The sequence below is a fragment of the Anolis carolinensis genome, chromosome 4 (assembly GCF_035594765.1).
Source record: "Anolis carolinensis isolate JA03-04 chromosome 4, rAnoCar3.1.pri, whole genome shotgun sequence".
Lineage (NCBI taxonomy): Eukaryota > Metazoa > Chordata > Lepidosauria > Squamata > Dactyloidae > Anolis > Anolis carolinensis.
This window is the reverse complement of record NC_085844.1, coordinates 3,258,404-3,283,117: the sequence shown is the minus strand read 5'-3', so window position 1 is coordinate 3,283,117 and position 24,714 is coordinate 3,258,404. Positions and strand designations below refer to the sequence as shown.

At 42.4% G+C, this 24,714-nt stretch overlaps 1 protein-coding gene across 2 annotated transcripts in view; it reads right to left on the bottom strand.

Moving 5' to 3' along the window:
- The window catches only part of tonsl (tonsoku like, DNA repair protein), a 73,390-nt gene that overhangs the window by 29,799 nt on the left and 18,877 nt on the right, over nt 1-24,714 (bottom strand). For both annotated transcript variants that reach the window (XM_062979906.1, XM_062979907.1), the window contains exons 3-14: nt 23,648-23,790; nt 20,550-20,733; nt 19,716-19,845; nt 16,858-17,029; nt 15,446-15,560; nt 13,443-13,591; nt 12,238-12,390; nt 9,530-9,655; nt 7,674-7,869; nt 5,390-5,457; nt 2,698-2,787; nt 981-1,053 (exon numbers count right to left, since the gene is read on the bottom strand). In XM_062979906.1, coding sequence (XP_062835976.1) covers nt 981-1,053; nt 2,698-2,787; nt 5,390-5,457; nt 7,674-7,869; nt 9,530-9,655; nt 12,238-12,390; nt 13,443-13,591; nt 15,446-15,560; nt 16,858-17,029; nt 19,716-19,845; nt 20,550-20,733; nt 23,648-23,790 — 1,599 coding nt within the window. The remainder of the gene's footprint in view (nt 1-980; nt 1,054-2,697; nt 2,788-5,389; nt 5,458-7,673; nt 7,870-9,529; nt 9,656-12,237; nt 12,391-13,442; nt 13,592-15,445; nt 15,561-16,857; nt 17,030-19,715; nt 19,846-20,549; nt 20,734-23,647; nt 23,791-24,714) is intronic.

Sequence of the window (24,714 nt, the reverse complement as noted above, 5' to 3'; positions counted from 1 at the left end):
CAGGCCAGCAGAACATTGGATAAGTGACTATGTTGGATATTAAGGAGAGATTAAGGAAAAGCCTATTAAACATCAAATTAGGTTATGATTTTACAAATTAAGCACCAAAACATCATGTTATACAACAAATTTGACAGAAAAAGTAGTTCAATACGCAGTAATGCTATGTAGTAATTACTGTATTTACGAATTTAGCACCAAAATATCACGAATCTGCCCCTCAGAAGGGAAATCCACTCCTGGAAGAATTATTATCGTTGGCAAAAGAAGTTTCCACCGAAGCTTTATCCCCAATCCTTGTTTCCACAGTAAGCCACATCTTCCAACAACTTGGAGACTGCCTGTATGTATTGAAAAATTGACTACAAAAATGACTTGGATAATCCAAAACATTGGATAAGCGAGTGTTGGATAAGTGAGACTCGACTGTACATGGTTGAGAGATGCTTCTGTTTCTATACTTTCTGTGCTTCCAACCTTGTCCATAAGTGGCACTTGGATCTAAGCAGAAATGGGCCTGACTTGGCCCATCAATCAGTGAATAAGAAACATGATGTGCTTTGTGCATATAGTTTGGCCAATAAAAAGCATTGCTCTTTGGTGGGATTTGGATTTCGTTTTACATCTTGACAGTGAGCTTTCAGCGAAACCAGTCCCAAGGTGATGGGAGCTGAGATTTTGGGGTGAACTAAGTGGTTTAGTGATGAAACCAATCCCAAGGTGATAAAACCAGTCCCAAGGTGATGGGAGCTGAGATTTTGGGGTGAACTAAGTGGTTTAGTGATGAAACCAGTCCCAAGGTGATAAAACCAGTCCCAAGGTGATGGGAGCTAGTGATTTGTAAACAAAGAGCAATGCCTTGAATTGTGTTGAGAGGCCAAATTAGGATCCAGTGCAATTGTGAGCCTGACCATGTTCCCAGCAATGCACAGCCAACAGCAGGAGAAAACCCCACATTCCCATGTCTCCCCATCACTCACCCAGGTGCCCATGGTTGCAGGCCTCGTGCAGTGGGGTCCAGCCACAATAATCCCGGGGGTTCAGAGGGTGGCCCTGGGACAGAGGAGAAAGAGCATCATGCGTCACGAATCCAAGAATACAATAGAATAACTTTATTTCAGGCCCATTGTTTGTTGGTTCAAGATAGTTTTTATTTTGTCACAACTGCTATGCTGTTAGACAAGGGTTATCCAGAAAGTACATTACGTTTTGGAATTAAAAATGAACAAAGTATAGGAGAAAATATTTACCATATGCAGTTGAAAGCCAGACCCAAATACCACATCTCACTTAGTCGCCATTCAAATCTAGGCACTTATTTATTTATTTATGTACATCACTTTTACCCCGCCTTTCTCTCCGAGGAGACTCAAAGCGGCTTACAGTAAATAGGCAAACATTCAATGCCTAAAAACAATGTAAAAACAACAATTTATATAAAACAATCTACAAAACAACAATTCATATAAAACAGATACCATTACAAAATAAAATCACATTATATAAAATATAATGAATATATAAGAAATATAAGAATGTCCAAGATTAAAATCCATTCATCCAGAATCCTCAAGTCTTCGTACAGGTCAGGTAAAGTCCATGTTCTCATTCATTAAAAGTTTGCGTGCACAACCATGTCTTTAAGGCTTTCCTGAAGCCTAGGAGAGTTGGTATCTGCCGTATGTTGCTGGGGAGGATGTTCCACAGGCGAGGAGCCACCACCGAGAAGGCCCTGTCCCTCGTAGCGATGAATGAACTTACCATAGCGATGAATGAGATTTGCAACTCCTTCCCCACTAAATTCTGCCGCTTGCTTCCTCAACGTTTTGGCGACGCTGTGCAGATGCGGGAAGGGCTGACTGGCTGGTTGAGGACAAGCGGCAGAATTTAGTGGGGAAGGAGTTGCAAAGCTGGGAGAGTGGCTTTAAGTGGCTGAGGGGGGAAAGGAAGGGGCCTGAGGCTGTTAGGAATTGTGGGAGCTGAAGTCCAAAACACCTGGAGGGCCAAGGCTTCCCCATGCCTGCCTTAGAAGAACCACTCCCAGGATAGCATCTTGAGGAAGGAACCAGCTTGTTTTCTGCTGCTCCAGAGACCAAGATACGAAACAACAGGTTCGAACTGCAGGAATCATGAAATACCACCAAACAACAGGAAGAACTTCCTGATGGCAAGACTCATTCAGCAGTGGAATGTGCTCCCTTTGTGTCAATATGGTCCCACTTTCTCTGTGAAGGTTTTTATTTTATTTATTTATTATTTATTACAATATTTATATCCCGCCCTTCTCACCCAACAGGGGACTCAGGGCGGCTTACAATAAAACGCATATATAAAAATTATACAGTACAATATAAAACAGGTAAAAATTATAACTGATAAAAACACATTATACAATGTACAGTGTAGATATGTGAGATTAGATTACACATTATAAAATAAAAAACATTATAAAATATAGGTAGGCGTGTTCAGTTCAAAAAAAAAACTGGGTCTGTCGACTGAGTTCAGCGTACATGATAATAATTAACGCTACCAATTATTATTCAAAAGCCTGGCCCCATAACCAAGTTTTTAAGTAGAGACTGGCTGGCCATCTGTCTAGGAGGGCTTTCATTGTGGCAAAATGGTGTTGGACTGGATTTGGCCCTTCCAGCTCTAGAATTCTATCACTGGATGAAAGGCAAGGCAGAGACTTACCTTCTCCACAAAGAACTGCACACGGCGCAGGTTCCCATCAATGCAGGCGCGGTGGAGCAAGGTCTCGCCTTTGTCGTTGCGCTGGTTCCACTGGGAGAGAGAAGACATGGGACAGGTAAAGCCCACCTTCCCAAGAGGAGCCTCCCTTCGCTATGAAAGTCTAAAGGCTTGGAGACCCGAGTCCTGCCGAGTGTCGGGATCCTGCCTGAAATCAAGCCATGCTCTCTATCGTCTTGCCATGTACCTTTGTTATGTACAACCTCAGAAGCTACAGTGTCCATTTCAAACATGCTTTCTGCATTTTACCACACTACCACATTTATATGTGTATGTGTGCGTGCGTGTATGTATGTATGTCTGTGTGTATGTGTATATGTATATATATATATATATATATATATATATACACACACACATACATACAGTAGAGTCTCACTTATCCAACATAAAAGGGCCGGCAGAACATTGGATAAGCGAATATGTTAGATAATAAGGAGAGATTAAGGAGAAGACTATTAAACATCAAATTAGGTTATGATTTTACAAATTAAGCACCAAAACATCAGGTTATACAACAAATTTGACAGAAAAATACGCAGTATCAATACGCAGTAATGCTACATAGTAATTACTGTATTTACGAATTTAACACTAAAATATCACGATATATTGAAAACATTGACTACAAAAATGCGTTGGATAATTCAGAATGTTGGATAAGCAAATGTTTGATAAGTGAGACTCTACTGTATTTGTATTCCGCCCTTCTCACTCCGAAGGGGACTCAGGGCGGATCACAATACACATATTCATAGCAAACATTCAATGCCATGAGACATACGAAATACAGACACAGAGCCAGAGGCAATTTAACATTTTCCAGCTTTCAGCTTCATGAGGGTATGCTCGATTCCGGCCACAAGGGGGAGCTTCATCATCCACTGTGACACCGAATCCTTGATAGAGTACTTCCTCATTCTTCCACAAATCCTATTTGGAATGCCTCTGGAACATGGCCATACAGCATGTAAAACCCATAGCAACCCAGTGTTTCAGGCCATGAAAGCCTTCGACGAAACAAAATCTCATTTGTGAGGAATCTGGTTTAGGATTAGGAATCTTCCTATCACCAGCTTCCTTCAACTGGAAATGTCAAAGGGTGCATCTACAGTGCAGAATTAACACAGATCAGAGACTGACGTGGCTCAATGCTATGGAATCCTGGGAGTTGTAGTTTCACAAAACCGTCACCCTTCTCAACCAAAGAGCATGAAGCCATGGCAGGGAAAGTGGTCTCAAACTGCATTAATTCTACAGCACACACGCACCTGAAGACTGAACCCCAGTCCTTGAACTTCAGGCATTGCACTTTTTTCCCATTCAGTTACTGTATATATTCGAGTATGAGCCTAGTTTTTCAGCCCTTTTTTAGGACTGAAAAAAACCTCCTCGGCTTATACTCGGGTGAGGGTCCTGGTGGGCTTATATTCATGTCAGCTTATGCTCAAGTATATATGGTACATTTATTATTTTTCTCTATTATTATTGGTATTGTTACATTTATTATTTTATTCTATTATTGTTACTTTTACATTTATTTTACTATATTTTATTATTATTAATACATTTATTATTTTATTCTGTTTATTATTACATTTATTATTTTACTCTATTATTGTTGTTACTTTTACATTTATTTTACTATATTTTTATTATTATTAATACATTTATTATTTTACTATATTTATTATTACATTTATTATTTTACTCCATTTATTATCATTATTACATTTATTATTTCACTCTATGATTATTAAAAGGATACATAAGCACATCTACATTGAAGAAGATGAAAATAATGATTGAATCAGAGTTGAACAGTCATATCTTAAATTACAGTTTGATGTAAAGATTCAAAAACATTTAAACTACTACTACTACTACTACTACTACTACTACTAATAATAATAATAATAATTTTATTTTATACCCCACCCCATCTCCCCGGAGGGACTCGGAGTGGCTTACCGACATAAAAATACAATAACAGCAATAAAACAATAAAACAATTTCACATCAATAAGACATTAACATCAGTAAGACAGTCATAAAAGTCAGCATACTGCATAAAATATTAAAAACAGGAGGCTAAAACAGGTCTGGGCCAAAGTGCAGAAAACTTCACATGGGAGAGGTAGTTTCATAGCTAAAATAATCAATAAAGTGCAAAGTGATAATGGCCAGGCATCCTATTGTTGAGTGGGCAGATAAAACAACCTACAACGATTAATCCTACTAATTCCTCAATTAATGTAATTTTATTGGTATCTCGGCTTATACTGGAGTCAATGTTTTCCCAGTTTTTTTGTGGTAAAATTAGGTGCTTCGGCTTATATTCGGGTCAATTTATACTCGAGTATATACAGTACTTCCAGTGATGATAGTGGGTGCTAAGTGTTCCAAACTCATGGTCCTTTCAGCTCTCCATTAAAATATGGACCCGTTTTGCAGGGCTGCTGGTGCCTTTCTTTGGTCTGGTTGCAGAACAAAGAGACATCTAAGCACCAGAGCTTCAACTCAAGCCTTATGAGATTTCCGGTTTCGTTGGCAGCAGCTGCTGCTCCATCACTAACTTGCCAATCCCTGGATATAGGAGCCCAGAGTGGCTTCATGAGCAGGAGGCCGAGCTTACCTTTTTGGTCCTGCGCTGACCGGAGACCGTTTTGTTGTAGCCTTCCAGGTCCTCCTCCTCCTCTCCATCTGGAAGAACAGCCATGTTCACTCAGAACCACAATTTAGGCAGCAAGGCATTCACAAAGTGGAGGAGAAATGATGTGCTTGTGTTGGCAGAAGGGAACGTGGGAATTAAAGGAGTGGCAAACTTCGGCCCTCCAGGTGTTAGGAATTGTGGAAGTCCAAAGTTGTGTTGGATTATGATTGTATGTATATGAAATGTAAATCAAGTGTTTCTACTGCTTTGCAAGAGTGTGTGTTTCAGCAATGAAACAGTTAACAGCAGGCTAGTTAGATTGAGAGCCTGCTGTGACCTATCCGGCATGATTTCCGGCCTTGGAGGCCGGGAACTTCCTTCGGACTGAGGAATGTGCTTCTTATCTGTGTGTTGAGCTGTGCTTGCTGAGCGAAGAGGCTATAGACCAGCCTCACTATCATTCTATTCTGAATGCTATTAGGTTCCTCTCATTGGGATATTTTAATCTAATGATTTTATCTTATATTACTGCTATAGTCCCCCCACCACCACCTTTTAAGTTGACTGAATGGCATTGGTGGTTGTTTGATATTATTACTGCTGTATAAACCTTTGTTTTAACTTCTGTTTTATTATCTTCTTGTGTTTTAAACTGTGTATATTGCTGGTGTATTTGTGCTGTTACTTTTGTAACATTGTGAGCCGCCCCGAGTCCCCACGGGGAGATGGTGGCGGGGTATAAATAAAGTTTTTATTATTATTATTATTATTATTATTATTATTATTATTATTATTATTAGAAGAAGAAGAATGCCAGCTCAGAGCGATGGCTTTTGCTGTGCTTTGTAATAGATATTGAATAAATGTTTGGACTTTAGACCACAGATGTCTTTAGAGTCTGACATTGAACAGGAATTGGTGAGACAGCCGATTCACCAATTCATCAGGGTGCTGATCTGCAGAAGATGATTGATGGTGTTTTGAAGAAACCCACCCAGCACACGCACCCTGACCCCTGGTGCTGCTGCATCATCATCCCACCTGACAAGTTGTACTATCTACAAAGGTTTATTAGGAAAACATGTACAATGTGATAAAAGGGCATTTCCCAAAAGGACAGAAGAGGAGAAAATACAAAATAGCAATAATCCAGAAATATCCAAGTACATAAAGTCAAGAGAGCCAAAATCCACAAGTCATTCAAACATGAATCCATAAGCATGAAAACAGCAACTTTTTCCAAAGCAATCCCTTCAAAGAACAAAGGCAAAAATAGGAAACTTGACTCATAAACATGAGAGCCAAGACAGGAAAGCCATCCTTATGGCAACATTGTCTCCTCTGAGAGGCGTAAAGCCAACACCACTTAATTTAAGCCCGACCAAATAGCCATGAGATCATGCCGAACGCATCTGGGCTTCAAGGTCTTCTCACTGATTCTCTCAGAATGTCTAATTAGTCTATTCTTCACTTCCTCCGTTCTCAAACCTAATCTGGCTTCTTGGGAAAACTCCCCATCAGCCAAAGGCCATTTCCCAAGAGAACTGGTTTCATTTTCCCTGGTTGCCTGGGAACGATCACAAGAATGCAAAACATGCTTCTCAACTGTCTGCAGTTCTCTCCTAGCATTGACATACCCATCACTTTGAAACCCATCAAACTCCTCGTCCTCCAACATGTCAGGAAAATCCTGCCGCTTGCTTAGCTACAACAGTTGGCCCATGCCTGATGCAGAATAAGCCTACTAAGCCATCCTTATGGCAACGTTTTCTCCTCTGAGTGGCGTAAAGCCAACACCACTAAATTTAAGCCCGACCAAATAGCCATGAGATCATGCCGAACGCACCTGGGCATCAAGGTCTTCTCACCAATTCTCTCAGAATGTCTAATTAGTCTATTTTTCACTCCCCCCGTTCTCAAACCTAATCTGGCTTCATGGGGAAAAATCCCCATCTGCCAAAGGCCGTTTCCCAAGAGAACTGGTTTCACCTTCCCTGGTTACCTGGGAACGATCACAAGAATGCAAAACATCATTCTCAACTGTCTGCAGTTCTCTCCTAGCATTGACACACCCATCACTTTGAAACCCATCAAACCCCTCGTCCTCCGACATGTCAGGAAAATCCTGCCGCTTGCTTAGCTACAACAGTTGGCCCATGCTTGATGAAGATAAGCTAGTTCGGTTCTCTTTACTACACCATGGGTAACCCTTTGGTAGTACCAATACTACCCGAGACGGCACCTATCACCATCCCGCCACACTTACCGCTATCTGAAAGCTCCAGGTCGCTTTCTACGAGGGGCTCGCTGCTTTCCTCCTCCTCTTCCTCCTCCTCACTGATCTCCCCATCGGAATGCCAGCCCTCCATGCGCCGAAGGTCCTGCAGCCTCCCCATTGTCTCTGCCGCTTCGGGGCGCCCCGCTCTCTGCTGGCAGGCGTGCAAGTGCTGCAGGATCTGATGCTGGGAAATGAGGAACCAGAAAGTTAAGCACATTTGGATCTCCATTCCTGCGCACACCTGATTGTCAAGGAAAGCATACATTGTGTTGTCAAAGGCTTTCATGGCCAGCATCACAGGATTGTTGTGTGTTTTCCGGGCTGTATGGCCATGTTCCAGAAGTATTCTCTCCTGACGTTTCGCCCACATCTATGGCAGGCAGCCTCAGAGCTTGTGACCTCACAACCACTGAGGATGCCTGATATAGATGTGGGCAAAACGTCAGGAGAAAATACTTCTCGAACATGGCCATACAGCCTGGAAAACACAGAACAACACTGCATCCATCGTCTTATAGGAGGAATACAATCAGCTCTCTATATTTGCAGGTTTGGTTATTGCGATTCGATTTTTTTGGTCTTTCACAATATTTTTTCTTGTTTCAACATTACAACAACTTGCTTACACTTAGTTTCCATTGGTGCTCATACTTATACACACTTCTTTTGCGTCCTCAACACAGCGTTTTGGCGACAATGCGCAGCTGCGGAAAGGGGTGACTGGCTGGTTGAGGACACAAGCGGCAGAGTTTTGTAGGGAAGGAGTTGCCAAGCTCATTCATCACTATGATAAGTGCCTAGATTTCAATGGGGACTATGTTGAGAAGTGGTATTTGGGGGTGGCTTTCAACTACATATGGTAAATGTTTTCTCCTATACTTTGTTCATTTTTAATTCCAAAACGTAATGTACTTTCCGGATAACCCTCGTATATACCGTGTTTCCCCGAAAATAAGACAGTGTCTTATATTAATTTTTGCTCCCAAAGATGCTCTAGGTCTTATTTTCAGGGGATGTCTTATTTTTCCATGAAGAAGAATTCACATTAATTGTTGAACAAAAAAATGAACATTTCTTATATACTGTACAGTAGTTGTCATCACAAACCAGCATAACCAGGCAAACTGTGAATCCTATCAAGAATTTATTGTTACTACCATTAATTCCATGTCCAACACTCTACGTTACGTATATTTACCAATTCTGCATGCTCTGGTGTTCTGTTCAGTGAGCATGATTCCAAACAAAAATTTTGCTAGGTCTTACTTTCAGGGGAGGCCTTATATTTAGCAATTCAGCAAAACCTGTACTAGGTCTTATTTTCTGGGGATGCCTTATTTTAGGGGAAACAGGGTAGATGAGAGCTGAATAAGCATTAAAACACACATCTAATAAGGAGAAGAAGGAGCCTCGGTGGCGAAGTGTGTTAAAGCACTGAGCTGCTGAACTTGTAGACCGAAAGGTCCCAGGTTCAAACCCCGGGAGCGGCGTGAGCACCCGCTGTAAGCTCCAGCTTCTGCCAACCTAGCATTTCGAAAACATGCCAATGTGAGTAGATCAATAGGTACCACTCCGGTGGGAAGGTAACGGCGCTCCATGCAGTCATGCCAGTGGCCACATGACCTTGGAGGTGTCTATGGACAATGCCGGCTCTTCGGCTTAGAAATGGAGATGAGCATGACTGGCCTTAACGTCAGGGGAAAACCTTTACCTTAATAAGGAGAAATCTACACAGTGGGTGCTCAGTATTTGTGGAGGTTTCGTTCCAGTCAATCCCTTTTCTATCATCTTTCATCATCACCCCCTGAAGGAAGAAGCCCCTCAATTTCACACCCCAAACTCACCTGCAGCCTGGGGTCAAAGGCCTTCTCAGCGTATTGCAGGGCCTTTCGGAAGCAGGGCTCCAGCTCCTCGTAGCTTTCCTTGGCCTCCTCCTTGGCCAGAGCAATGCTCAGCCACGTCTTCCCTTCCTGAACATGGAACACATAGCAAACATCAATGCATTAGGGTGGGATTTCTTGTTGTTGTTTAATTACAGGTTAAGCATCCCTTGATCCAAACTTCTGAACTCTGAAAGGATCCAAAATCACTTTCTGATGATTCAATTTGTGATAAATACAATGTGCGGTTTGAATAGAATATTGAAGCCTGGGGAAAGGAGGTGAAGAATTTATGAACTACTGAACCGATGACATGAACAAGCACAATGATCAACTCTAGGTTGAAAACAACATGTTTATATAGTCAAAGACAATTATTCTTTGAAGTTCAATGCAATGATTCCTTACATTAAGAAGGAAAATCAAAAGTATGGGGCCGAGGTATCGCAATGGGTTAAGGTTGGCAGTTCGAATCCACAGGATGGGGTGAGCTCCTGCTGTTAGCCCTAGCTCCTGCCAACCTAGCACAGAATCATAGAATCATAGAGTTGGAAAAGGCCTCATGGGCCATCCAGTCCAAACTCCCTGCCAAGAAGCAGGAAAATCAAGTTCAAAGCACCCCGACAGATGGCCATCCAGCCTCTGCTTAAAAGCCTCCAAAGAAGGAGCCTCCACCACACTCCCTCCGGGGCAGAGAGTTCCACTGCTGAACAGCTCTCACAGTCAGGAAGTTCTTCCTAATGTTCAGGTGGAATCTCCCAGCAATTTGAAAACACGCAAAGTGAGTAGATCAATAGGTACCGCTTTGGTGGGAAAGGTAAAAAAAAGGCTCCATCCAGTCATGCCGGCCACATGACCAGGAGGTGTCTAAGGATAACGCAGGCTCCTCGGCTTGGAAATGGAGAAGAGCACCTCCCCCAGAGCCAGAGATGAGTACTGCCTTCAGAGCCGGAAATGAAAGGAGAAGCTTTTGTCTTTGTCTGTGCGTTTGTGTCTCACTGTAACAAGGCATTGAATGTTTGCCTGTGTCTGTTTAAACGCTGTAATCTGCTCTGAGTCCCCTTGGGGAGAAGGGCAGAATATAAATAGTGTTGTTGTTATTATTATTATTATTATTATTATTATTATTATTATTATTATTATTATTCTCACTTAAGGAAGAAAAGCCAACATCTGTCTAGAACTGATGGGAGTACAGCAAGAAATACGCTATATTTGACCTTTTTATAATCCAAAAGTGTGGCAGACAGCGGAGTCTGGTTACTGTTGTGGTTCAGTCTGATGATGAAGGGGGATTTGGGTTTATGCAGGTTGACCAAGGAAATGTTGAAGGCTCTGAATTGTCAGAAAGGCCACAGGCTAGCAGGGAAGCTGAAGTCAGTGATAAGGGTGACCTTTCACAAGATTTTGAACATCAACAAAGTCCAGGTGGCTCTGGCAGCAAGTCAGAAGAGTCTTCCTTAGATAGAGACACAAGGTTAAGTGTTCATCCCAGGTGTTCTGTGAGAATCGCTAGTAAACGGGTGGGAACTCAAGGTCAGAGGGATGCTTTCTTAGCTTGTAAGCATGGTTAAATAGGGTCAAACAGGGAAAGATTTCTGACGAAGCAACGTTAGTTTTGGAAAGCTTAACTCCTGCCTTGTCTCTGCTCATGGAAAAAGATTATTGCTTTTGTTCCTGCCTAGATTCTGTGTTTGGATTGTATTTTAAAGTTCATGCTGCCTTGTTTTTCAGGACTGATTTGCTATATTAGAGACTTTGAACTATTTTCTACAGAGACTTTGAACTATATTCTGCAGGTTGCCTTTGTAATTGGATTACTGCTTTCTTTACTGCTTTTTATTAAGATTTTGCTATCCTTTATCAATAAACTGAAAAAACCAAGTCTGCTGTGGTGGAGTGTGTGTTAAGAGCAAGGTGAACCAGCGCTGAGGTGCAAGTTACCCGCCTCTTTCTCCAAGGGACGGAGAAGATGGTGTATTTCCAGAATGGCAAATTTGCGCGGAATGCAATTTGGCCTATGTTTGGGCCTCTTCTCCAGGAGAAGAAGGGATGGTAATGTATGCGTCATGATGAGTGAATGCGTATATGTGTGTGATTGCTGAGTAAATTGTCATTATTACCCTTTGTTTGTGTAACCAATGTAGCATTATTTAATCTGTGTGTCTACTTTCTTTCTCTGTAAAGTACCTGATAAAATAACCTTTTTAATGTTTAAGAAGTAGTCATGAGAAATGGGAGGGAGTGCGGTGGAGGCTCCTTCTTTGGAGGCTTTGAAGCAGAGGCTGGATGGTCATCTGTCAGGAGTGCTTTGAATGTGATTTCCTGCTTCTTGGAAGAATGGGGTTGGACTGGATGGCCCGTGAGGTCTCTATGATTCTATGGGAGAAAGAATACTCAATGACACCCCTAGACGAGGCTTGTTAGGAATTGTGGGAGTTGAAGTCCAAAACACCTGGAGGGCCCAAACTGGCCCATGCCTTGTCTAAACTCCTACTGATGCAGCCTGCAACACATAGACGTGGTGGACACACAAGTGGAGAGGCTGCACAGCACACTTCAGATATGGTAATAATAATAATAATAATAATAATAATAACAACAACAACAACAACAAGAACCCGCCTCTCTCTGGTTGTGAACCCCTCACCTGAATCAGAGGCCCGTCTTACCTCCAAGAGGTTTCCCTTCCGCAGGGCCAGTTCCTCCTGATAGTGGTGCAAAGCCTGGGCGTGGTCCTTCAGGTCCCCAAACGTGGCTGCCAAGGAAACGTGGATCACAGCCAGTTCGTGGGGCGGCCGCTTCAGGGCCTGAGCATAGCCCAGCTGAAACGAGACCATTCCACAAGGACATTGAGTTGGATTTCCACGTGCCTTGGCTTATGTTAGGGATTCTTCTTCTTCAGAAGAGGAAGGGGAGCAGGAAAGTGTTCATGAATCTGAGGTGGAGTTGGAATCTGAGGAGATTTTGCAAGTACCCACATTTCAGGAGAGGCGAAAGGAAACAGCAGAGACGTCCTTCAGCTAGAATAGCTGCCAGAAATGCAGCTGAGTAATTGGGAACTGCCCTAGCAGCTGTGGGGGAATTCAGGGCTATAATAATAATAATAATAATAATAATAATAATAATAATAATAATAATAATAATAATAATAATAACAACTTTATTTTTATACCCCGCCCCATCTCCCCGAAGGGAGAGGCTTACATGGGGCCTTGCCCGATAAAACAATCAAATATCAAAACACAGCAATAAAACAGTTATCCAATAAAAACATCAATTACAGTAAAAACAATAGTTAAAATCAACATAAAACATACAATATTAACACTGGAGACTAATTCATAGAACCCAGGCAAAGTGCAACATGTGCCGAAATGGGCCGAAATGGGGAAGGTAATTTCACAGTTGAAATGGACAAAGTGCAATATAGCATTGGCAACACCTCGAGAATGGGGCTATTATAAAATCAGAAGCAGGTGCAGCCAGCTCTTGCTGGTAACAAATTGACTCAAATGCCTAAGCCTTCGCTCCCCTTGTGCCTGCTTCGAGTCTGCATCTGGAAAACTTCTCCTAAGGATTTATTGCTGTTTCTTTGTCTGAAGTAAGACTGCTATTTGGTTTGGGAATTTATCAGAGACTAAGAACTGTGTTTGCCCTAAGACTTCCTTGCTTCCTTTTGCATTATACCACTGAGTGTGGTGTTCTTTATGTTTTGCTGAAGTAAAGCAGTTTTCATTTACTTACCACAGAGTTTTAAGGCTGTTCTTGCAAGACAAAACAAGACAGCTTGAGTATAATTCGTTCTGTGGCCAAGCTCTTAACTCAAATTGCTCTTATCGCAAATCAAATTCCTCACTGAAATGAATATCCTTACCTGCTTCTTGTAGGCTTCCAGGGAGCGCTGGTAATCTCCCGCTTTGGAGAAGAGGTCTCCCAGCTGCTCACTCAGGGCCAGGGCTGCCCCCCGGTCGCAGGATGCCTCTGCTTCTTCCAGGGCCTGCTGCAGGCGAGTCACCTTGGAGACTGCAGGACAAAAGCATGTCAGGAAGCAACCCTTCTGCTACATCGCAGCATTACAGAGCCAGAAGGGACCCCCAAAGGTCATCAAGTCAGGCATGGGCAAACTTCAGCCCTCCTCTGGGTGTTTTGGACTTCAACTCCCACAATTCCTAACAGCCGATATCTGCTTTGAGCTGGATTATAAGAGTCTACATTGCCATATATTCCAGTTCAAAGCAGGAGCCTCAGTGTGGTGAAGTGTAGATTTTGGTTTACAGTTGTTATGTTTAATTATAGGTATACGTTTGGAATGGATAAGTATTAGTTATTAGTGCGTGAGGGATGGTAGCCAGCTCAGCATTCTGAGGCAGGTTGCCATGGAAACGTAGGCGGAGCCAATTGCTGTTTGGTAAGAGAGCAGATTTTGAAAAGAGTCAGTCTGTGATCAGGGAATCACAGGGAAGACTGGTTCTAAGGTAGTGAGAACCAGGGAAGTTCAGATCTCTAGCTTGTGTCGGTTTAAATAGGTTAAGTGACTTATTTGAGTTAGTAGTGGAGTCTGAGTGATAAAGGGAAAGAAATCCCAGTTGAATCTGTAGTGATCAGTTGAATTACGAACATCAGTTGGAAGAAAAAAAAAAGTTTAAACTACTCAAGGGAAGAAATAATCCTTTGAGAGTTGTATCATCACATGTTATCATTGTAACTGTTGAAGAAGTGTACCTCTAAGTGAGAAGCAACATTGAAACCGCTAAGCTTATGTACCTGAATGAACTTGTTACTGTTTTTCAACATCCAAGCCTCTGTTACATACATTCTAAGCCAGGGGTCCCCAAACTTTTAAAACAGGGGGCCAGTTCACGATCCTTCAGACCGTTGGAGGGCCGGACTACAATTGGCCACCAAGCAATAATAATTAATAATAATTAACAACAACAACAACAAAGAGGGTTGGAAGAGACCCTTTGGGCCATTGAGTCCAATCCCCTTCTGCCTTTGTGCATCGAAAGCACAAGCAAAGCACCCCTGACAAATGGCCACCCAGCCTCAATGTTAATAATAATAATAATAATAATAATAATAATAATAATAATTTGGAAACAATAGACATTGACAAAATCACGACCTGCCAACTGCAAAAGGCCACCTGACTGGGATCTGCGCGCATCATCCGAAAATACATCACACAGTCCTAGACACTTGAGAAGTGTTCGACTTGTGATTTTGTGATACAAAATCCAGCATATCTATCTTGTTTGCTGTGTCATAATAAAATAATAATAATAACAATAACAATAATAATAATCATCATCATCATCATCATAAAGAGGGTTAGAACAGAGTTGTGTTTTAACTCTGTCTTATTAATGGTTTGATTTTAATCGTATGTTTTAATTTTTCATTTGTGAGTTTTCGGTATTTGATGTTTTTGTATGTATACTCTTTTGCATTTGTAAGCCGCCCTGAGTCCCTGCGGGGAGAGAGACGGGGTACAAGAATAAAATTATTATATTATTATTATTATTGGAAGAGACCCCTTGGGCCATTGAGTCCAATCCCCTTCTGCCTCTGTGCACCAAAAGCACAAGCAAAGCACCCCTGACAGATGGCCACCCAGCCTCAATGTTAATAATAATAATAATAATAATAATAATTGCAAGAGAAGAAGAGACCCCTTGGGTCATTTAGCCCAACCCCCTTCTACCTTTGTGCCTGCAGCATGAAAACCAACCCTAGCGCCTTTAAGAGATCAGAGAGACTCCAGAGGCCATCTAGTCTTACCCCCACCAAGCAAGAATGTATAACGAAGCCCTTAGATGACCACGTATTTTCTGTTTATATGGGCCCAAGGAATCCTACTGTGTGGACCCCCCTCACCGTAGCGCAGGTTGTGGCAGACGCTCTCTCGCTGTTGAGGCTGCTGGGAGCCCATCCGGTAGGCCTTCTTTAGGGACCGCTTAGCCGCCACAAAGTCCCCCAAGCTCAGCAGCACCTGCAGTGGACGTAACATGTTAAGGCCGGCCCTGGCCCTCACCACCTTTTCAGTTGCCCAGCAGCTTTTATCATCAGGACATTCTTCTGATCTTTTGTTGTCAAGTTGCTTTCTCATTGACGGTGGCATTCAATCAACTACCTCGTCTTATAATATTCACTCGTTGCACTTCGCCCAGTTCGTTTTTACCTTTTTTACTTGGGTGCCAAATCCATGTTTTCATATGTTTATTATTTTATTCTTTTGTTATATTTAGAGCGTTGAATTTTAATAGTTGTGTCTGTATGTTTTGATGTTTTTATTTGATTTTCTGTTTTTATCTGGGCTTGGCCCCATGTAAGCCACCCTGAGTCCCTTTGGGGAGATGAAGGTGGGGTATAAAAATAAAGTATTATATTATTATTATTATTACTGTCATGTGAACTGTCCATAGACACCTCCAAGGTCATGTGGCCAGCATGACTGCATGGAGAGCCATTACCTTCCCACCGGAGCAGTACCTATTCATCTACTCATATTTGCAAGTTTAGAACTGCTAGGTGGACAGAAGCTGGGGCTAACAGTGGGAGCTCACTCTGCTCCCTTGATTCGAACTGGTGACTTTTCGGTCAGAAAGTTCAGCAGCTCAGCGGTTTAACCCACTGTGCCACCAGGTCACTTCTATTATCACGAAAATATGATGTGCAGATTTGATATGTGTGGGTATGGATGAACTATATAGAAGGAATGAATGAATGAGAGCTAATACTTTTGAAGACACCATTCAAAAATATTAAGGCCTGCAATGACTAACTACCTGCTTGCTGAACTGTAATTAAAAGTTGCTGAGTTGTGAGAAGAAATGTAACAGGGATAAGAGAAATGTTTACATCTGTTTACATCTGTCAACATTTGCTGACTGGATGAACTTTTGGGGAAAAACGTGTTTACATTAATCAGAGACAATGGCTCTTTTAAGTTAAGGAAATTTTTACAAAGTTTCTTTTTGTTAAGAAGGGAATAAACACAAGGCTTGCGTTATCAACACCAATCAAGAAGAGTCAACATCTGCCAGGAAACTGAGAGGGAATCAACATGTTCCAGGGTGGGAAAAGTCGGTCAGTAATTTACAGCATTCTGGAACAACATCAGTGAAATATTGCCATATAAGTGACCTTATTACAATCCAAAATTTGTGGCAGAGCAGAGGACTCTGGCCCACCCACCATGCACTATGGTAAGAGATGGTGTATGCCTCCTTTTTTCAATGCTTTCTGTCCAAGCGAAGCAACCTGGGCTTCGTCTCCTGCTTACTTACTTGTGCAATCCCCGCGCAGCACTCGCTCTCCATGTGCTTCTCCTTCATCTTGCAGGCACACTCCCGCGCCCGCTCCAGGCAACGCATGGCCTTCGAATGCTGTCCCTCCCGTAGGTGGATGTTGCCCATGTTGTAGTAGGCCCGGTACAGGTCCTCCAGCAGTTGGGTCTGCCTTTGGTGCAGAGAGAGAGAGTCCCCCATTAGTACCAAAGGTGTATGCATTGCTTGAAGTCTACTTAACATTTCTAAACTAACTCTTGAGTCCAGATTGCAAGCTTAGGAACCCCTGAAGCCCACTCTGGGAGAAAGGTGGGACATAAATCCAATACATTCCCAATATATTCATGTATAACTTTAAAATGTTTAGCCAATCAAATAAACCACTGTGTCAATGTGAGTACTGTATCTTGATTCCTATCAAAAGAAGAACCGCCCCCTTCTCTGAGTAGAACATGAAAGGCAAGGGCTTAGTTCTGTTGGGGCGGGATAGGTGCAAGATTAAGTTTTCCTTCCAATCATGCCCTCCCTAAATACGCCTGAGCTTGTGCTGCTCAATGTTTAGAAACTTCTCTGATTCAGTTTTCAAACTCACAAGAGGCTTTTAATCTTGATACATTGCACTATGTGCAAAATATACGCACACATAACAACAACAACAACTTTATTCTTGTACCCCGCCTCCATCTCCCCGAAGGGACTCGGGGTGGCTTACATAAAAAACAGTCCATGAATTTAAAACACAATATAATAACATAGTTATAAAACAACATAACATGACCATTATTAAAACCAAGACATCAATTGCTATGCACAGAGGGTGATTAGTGCAAAACTGAGTAAAGTCCATGAGTAAGATAGAGACGGGTGGGGGAGGACAAGGAACCTATTGCGTTAAAACACTAAAAGCTATAAAATGGGGGGGGTGTGATGTCTCATGGGCCTTGTAGTTCCGTTCCTAGTGCTATTGTGGCAGACGAGGAGGAAAACATGGGATTTCCACCGGTTCAGTTTGAAACGGAGCCTCTCCACCTGGAGGATGTTTGTCCTCAGGAAGTTACCCAAACAAGCTTGGGGCAAATTCTCCCCCGTTTTCCCGAAAGGACAATTATAATAGAGATAGAGGAGTCAGGGAGGCTAATCGCCGGAGTCTCAGAATTGCTGCCAAACAACTAGCTGATTAAGTCTGCTTCCCTTGGGAAATTCTAAGGAGTCATGCATCTGGACAGAGTTGGGTTTCGCTTCTTGTTCTCCAGGGAAAGTGTTCTGTTGGCGGGAAAACAAGACCCTATATAGGAGTTTTGCCGCAAAGGGAACCTTGCGGAGTCAATTGATCAACTTGAGAGAGAGATCGTGTGTGGACTTCGTACTCCTTGTTCCCTGCTTCCCGGATCTAGTTTCAAGTCTTGCCTTGTCTCACGTTTTGCCACGGACCTTGTTTCATGCTTCAAGTTGCCACGTTTCAAGTCTTTGATCCAGCCAAGAATCAAGCTCATGATCCAGCCTTGTTGTCAAGCTTCAATGGACTAAAAGACCTTGTCATCTCCCCACACTATTGCTTGGCAAAGTGTGTGTTTCGGTTAATGGATTATAACTTTGAACTCTAATATCTTATATTGGACAATATTCTCCTGGACTATATTTGGCCTTTCCTGAAAGGTCTGCTTCTGAACTATATTCTTCACTTGTTTTTATTGAATTTATATAATTCTTTAATAAAGATATTAGATAGAATCTGGTCTCTGCGCATGGTTATTGGTGCTCTGCAGCCTGGGTCCTGACAGGGGGAGGCAATATTAAAGTGCAGCACTGTTTGAAAACAAGATACATGGCTGGTAACCTCTTCACTCAAAAGTGCACCAAACATCCATGTTTTTAGGCTCTGCATAAACTGGACAACGAAGGAGCCAGTCTACTCTCCCTGGGGAGCAAGTTCCAGAGTTGGAGAGCCAATACCGAGAAGGCCCTCTCTCCTGTCCCCACCAACTGTGCTTGAGATGAAGGTGGGAGCAAGAGAAGGGGCTCCCCGGAAGATCTTAGGGCCCATGCGGGTTCATAAGGGAGGAGGTGATCGCGGAGATAAGCAGGTCCCCAACTGTTCAGGTCCATCATACCCATTGACATTAGGTATAACATCAGGTATCAATGGTGGCTGATCAGGTACAACATAAGATATGATTGGCTGCAATATCGCATGGAATGACCTTCAACTTATCCACTGGACCTATCAAAATCTACAATTCTGGCCCAAGACCTGCCCTCACTCAAGGCTGAACCTTAAACCAAAATGCCCAGGACATGTCTAGACAGGACGCACCCATTTTTATCCTCCTTGTCGTTGCAGCATCTCTGAGCATACACAGAGTGCACCCCCAACACATCGCCATATGCCAAATATAGAAGTGTTTTGGTAACAACACACCCCTAAGTAGAGCCCACTGTTACTCTTGGGCAGAGTAGGACTGTCAACCAAGAAACAGCATGGCAAATGCTAAAATATCCAGTGGTTAGCTTCTCCAGAGATAAAAAAAATCAAACAGGAATTGCAAGCCTAAAATTCTTTCATGTTCATTGTTGCAGCTCTGTCATCTCTGACTTCTGCTGAACACATAGGGAATTACTTAGCAATGAGTTGGGTTCTGGATCCATCTAAGCCCAATATTGGCAACATGAACTAGTAGCAGCAGTTCTCCAGGTTTCAAGCAGTCCTCTTCCTAGTTGTGACTTAGATCCCAGTATCCTCAGATAAGCATCTCCCACTCAAATTTTACTTAACTTCAATGTGGTTTCAGGTGCTTTATGTCCACCAAAGGTGAGGAGAGACCCCCCCCCCCCACCATACCATTCTCTCCAGTTCTTACTCTGAGATGTAGATGCTCTTCTTGATGTAATAGGTGTGCTTGGCGGGGTCCTTCAGGCCGTCGTACACCAAGCCGAGGTTGAGGTAGAGCCGGGCCCGCATCTCGCTCACCTCCCGCTGGGAGACTTCCCCTGCAAAAAGGCTACTGTTAGCCATAGGGTTGGGATGCAATGTATAGACCAGGCATGGGCAAACTTGGGTCCTCCAGGTGTTTGGACTTCAACTCCCACAATTCCTAGCAGCCGGTAGGCTGCTAGGAATTGTGAGAGTTGAAGTCCAAACACCTGGAGGGCCCAAGTTTGCCTATGTCTGCCTTACACAGACATGAGAATCAACATTTAACTTCCTTTTGTCTATCTACTCTTTTGCTTGAGATGAATGGCATGCAACAAGAAAAGTAATAATAATAATAATTATTATTATTATTATTATACTTTATTTTTCTATCCCGCCACCATCTCCCCGAAGGGACTCGGGGCGGCTAACATGGAGCCAAGCCCAAAACCAAAACAAATATGACAGTTAAAACCAGTATAAGTAAGTAAACAATATGTGCCATAACATTCAGATATAATAAATTAAAAATACAAAATACAAAAACAACCATAATGACCAGATGGGAAGGTAATATAAATGACCATCACCATCAATGGATAAAAAGTAAGTTTTTACTGACTTAGATATTGGTTTTCTATCCCTAGCTTGTATATAGCACTGGCTCTGCTGAACTTTACTCTGCCATAGATACCAAATATTCCGACACTCTCCACAGCCACATAAAGGCGCATGATGTCCATGGCACTGTTGCTCCCCGCCCCATAGAGCCCTATGGTACCTTCCAGCTTCTCCTCCACGATGGCCAGGCTCTTCATGAAGGCTTTTTCTGCTTCTTCCAGGGCACTGCTGGACTGCTGGCCCTCAGCCATGAACATATAGGTCCTGCCGATGGTGGCCCAGGCTCTCTGCTGCTCGATGTCGCTGGAGACGGAGCGGGCCAGATCCAGGTGCCGGCGCTGGTGCTACAGACAGACAGACAGACAAGCACATCAAAGGGAAGGTCTGCCTCAGGCACGGTCCAACTTCGGCCCTCCTACAGGTGTTTTGGACTTCGATTATTATTGCTACTGTTGTTGTTGTATATCAATCCAACGAATTGTCTAGTTGACCAAATGAATAGCCGCTTCTTGCAGGCACCATGGAAAATGCATCTATTTTGCATTTTTGTTTAGGATTTTAAGACTGCATCCAAATGTTGCAATACTGCTGAGCAGCACAGGTAGAAGATCCTGGGGCTGTGGCGCAGGCTGGAGAGCAAACCATCTGTAACCAGCTGCAATGAATCACTCTGACCAGGAGGTCATGAGTTCGAGGCCCGCTCGGAGCCTATGTTTGTTTTGTCTTTGTTCTATGTTAAAAGGCATTGAATGTTTGCCTATATGTGTAATGTGATCAGCCCTGAGTCCCCTTCGGGGTGAGAAAGAAGGGCGGAATATAAATGCTGTAAATGAATAAATAAATCCTTACAATCAAGAGACAAGCTATTTGAAATAATAGACAAGCTATTTGAAATAGAGGCAAGCTATTTGAAATAATATTTATTTGTATCCCATTTTGAAATAGCTTGTCTCTTGGTATATAAACAAAGAAGAAGAAGCTGTTGATTTGGTCAACCAGACAATTCGTTGGATTGATATACAGTAGAGTGTCACTTATCCAACACTTGCTTATCCAACGTTCTGGATTATCCAATGCATTTTTGTAGTCAATGTTTTCAATACATCGTGATATTTTGGTGCTAAATTCGTAAATACAGTAATTACAACATAACATTACTGTGTATTGAACTATTTTTTCTGTCAAATTTGTTGTATAACATGATGTTTTGGTGCTTAATTTGTAAAATCATAACCTAATTTGATGTTTAATAGGCTTTTCCTTAATCCCTCCTTATTATCCAACATATTTGCTTATCCAACATTCTGCCGGCCCGTTTATGTTGGATAAGTGAGACTTTACTGTACCTGAAATAATAATATTTATTTGTACTCCATTTTGGAGCCCCCTGGTGGCGCAGTGGATTAAACCACTGAGCTGATGAACCTGCTGACCGAAAGGATTGCGGTTCGAATCCGGGGAGCAGAGTGAGTTCCCCCTGTTAGCCCAAGCTTCTGCCACCTAGCAGTTCATGCCAATGTGAGTAGATCAATAGGTACCGCTCCGGTGGGAAGGTAACGGCGCTCCATGCAGTCATGCCAGCCACATGACCTTGGAGGTGTCTACAGACAACGCCAGCTCTTTGGCTTAGAAATAGAGATGAGCACCAACCCCCAGAGTCAAACACAACTGGACTTAACGTCAGGGGAAAACCTTTACCTTTTACGTCTCTATTTTGTTTTCTGTGGATTCAGATGCAAAACAGCTCACAACCTTAAAAACCATGTAATGGTAATTTTAAAAGCCTATAGTACATAGATATTAAAACAGAATGAGATTTATTTATTATTTATTTACAACATTTCTACCCTGCCCTTCTCACCCGAGGGGTCTCAGGGCGGCTTACAACAACCGGCAAAATTCAGTGCCAAACAGATCAGTAAAAACAGCAACACATTTAAAAACCATTAACAATAATCCATAAAATACATTAGTCAAGCTTAAAACATATAGTTACTTAATACCATTCTTCCAAGGAACCATTGCACATAAACCTAAGTTCAGACCTTGTCAATATAGTACTTATGCTTGCACACAAAGCCATGTCTTAACGTTCTCACTCCATCAGTGACACACACATGGATTTTTTTTTGCTTCTTATAAGAACTCCTTTCAAGGTAGACCAAAGGCAAAGCCACTTTATAGTAACATAGTATTATTCATAATGTAATATGGAAATTGGATGAACCTGTACCAGGCCTGCATAACCTGTGGCCCTCCAGGTAGCTGGGACTCCGACCCCCAGAAACCCTTGCCAGCCTGTCCAATGGTCAACAATTCAATTAAAATCTCAGTAAAATAAGTAAGTACAGCACCATACTTGGAAGACTTGTATCATCTTATATAGCTCATTACAGACCCAATTTACAACTTTATAGAACTGATATTGTACGGAAGCTGACTGGCACAACCTGGGGATCACAACCAGATACAGTGAAGACATCTGTCCTTGTGCTTTGCTGCTCTGCTGCTGAATGCGCATGCCCAGGATGGAATACATCTCATCATGTTAAAACAGTGGATGTGGCACTTAATGAGACATGCCGCATTATCACAAAATGTCTACGCCCCACACCGCTGGAGGAATTATACTGTTTAGCAAACATTGCACCACCTCACATCAGTGAGCCAGTAATGAAAGGACCAAAGCATTGACATCTCTGGCCCATCTTCTGTTTGGATATCAGCCAACATGTCAATGCCTTAAATCAAGAAATAGCTTTCTAAGATCTACAGAGATACTTGCAGGAACACCTCAGCAAGCAAGAGTCCAAAAGTGGCAGGCCAAAACCCAGAACCTCAATGAGTGGCTGAGACTGGATAAGAAACTCCCCTTGGGCACACAGAAGACTGAGCGACTCGGAAGGCGCTGAACAGACTGCGCTCTGGGATCACGAGGTGCAGAGCCAATCTTAGGAAATGGGGCCACAAAGTGGAGTCTGCGACATGCGAGTGTGGAGAAGAGCAAACCAGACCACTGACCACAATGTGGTCTGAGTCCTGCCACATGCACACTGGAGGACCTTCTTTCTCACAGCAACACCAGAGGCTCTCCAAGGGGCCAGTTTCTAGTCAAAGGACATTTAGTATAATGTCAAGTTTTTAACTTTGTGGTTTTTGTATATATTATAATCATATTCTCAATTCGCTTCTGACACAAGCTTCCTTTTGTCAAGCTGCCTTAGCAAACCTGATGGTTGGGCGTTCCAAGGCTCCTACCTTCAGGGCGGCTTCATAGCTTTCCAGCTCTGCCAAGCACTCCCCGATCTTCCGGTGGGCGACGGCACAGCCAATGACGTCCCCCAGGCCTTCCAGCAGGCGCAGCTCCAGGCGGTGCTCTTCCAGGGCTTCTTGGAACTGCCCTGTTGGGGACAGAATAGTCGGCCATGGGCCCAGTGGCAGGGAAAGGAGGGACTGCCAGGGTTGCGTTAGGCCTATTCAACCCTGGTGACAGCAGGGAGAGGAAACCACTGTATCCCTTAGACAACAGGGTCAGACCCTTCATCCATTGGGAGTCATCTCTGTTTAATCTATTCCCTTTAAATGCTGTAATAATAATAATAATAATAATAATAATAATAATAATAATAATAATAATAATAATAATAATAATCACTTTATTTATACCCCGCCACCATCTCCCCAACGGGGACTCGGGGCGGCTTACATGGGGCCATGCCCAGAACAATACAATATAACAGAATATAAAAAGAACAACAAATCATAACACATTGAACAATACAATAAATGATAATATACATTACAACGCAAAATCAGAAGAACAATAAAAACAAGGGCGGGCCACATGAACACTAAGTGAACATCCTGAGGCAAAGCTGAAGGTAATTTAACTTATTGATAATGTCCATCTCCTTAGGGCTAAATAAGAATGTGATAATGTTTAACTTTTGGGTATTATGAAGTTTCCTAAACTTTTGTACTTGTGCTGAAAAGGGGAAGTCTGGGATAGGGATTTATATTTGAATATAGCCTATTTTATATCCACAGCCACTGGTGCATTTTACTGAATTTTTAAATAGGGTTTTATCATGTTTTGTGTAAAATTGTTATGTACATTTACATTGTTATTTTATTTGGTCACATACTGTTGTATTTTATGTGTCCTGCACTTTTGTGTGCTTTTGTGAGCCACCCCAAGTCCCTTCGGGGAGATGGTGGCGGGATATAAATACAGTATTATTATTATTATTATTATTATTATTATTATTATTATTATTATTATTATTATTACAAGTTATATAATGTCAGTATTTGGTTTTGGTATA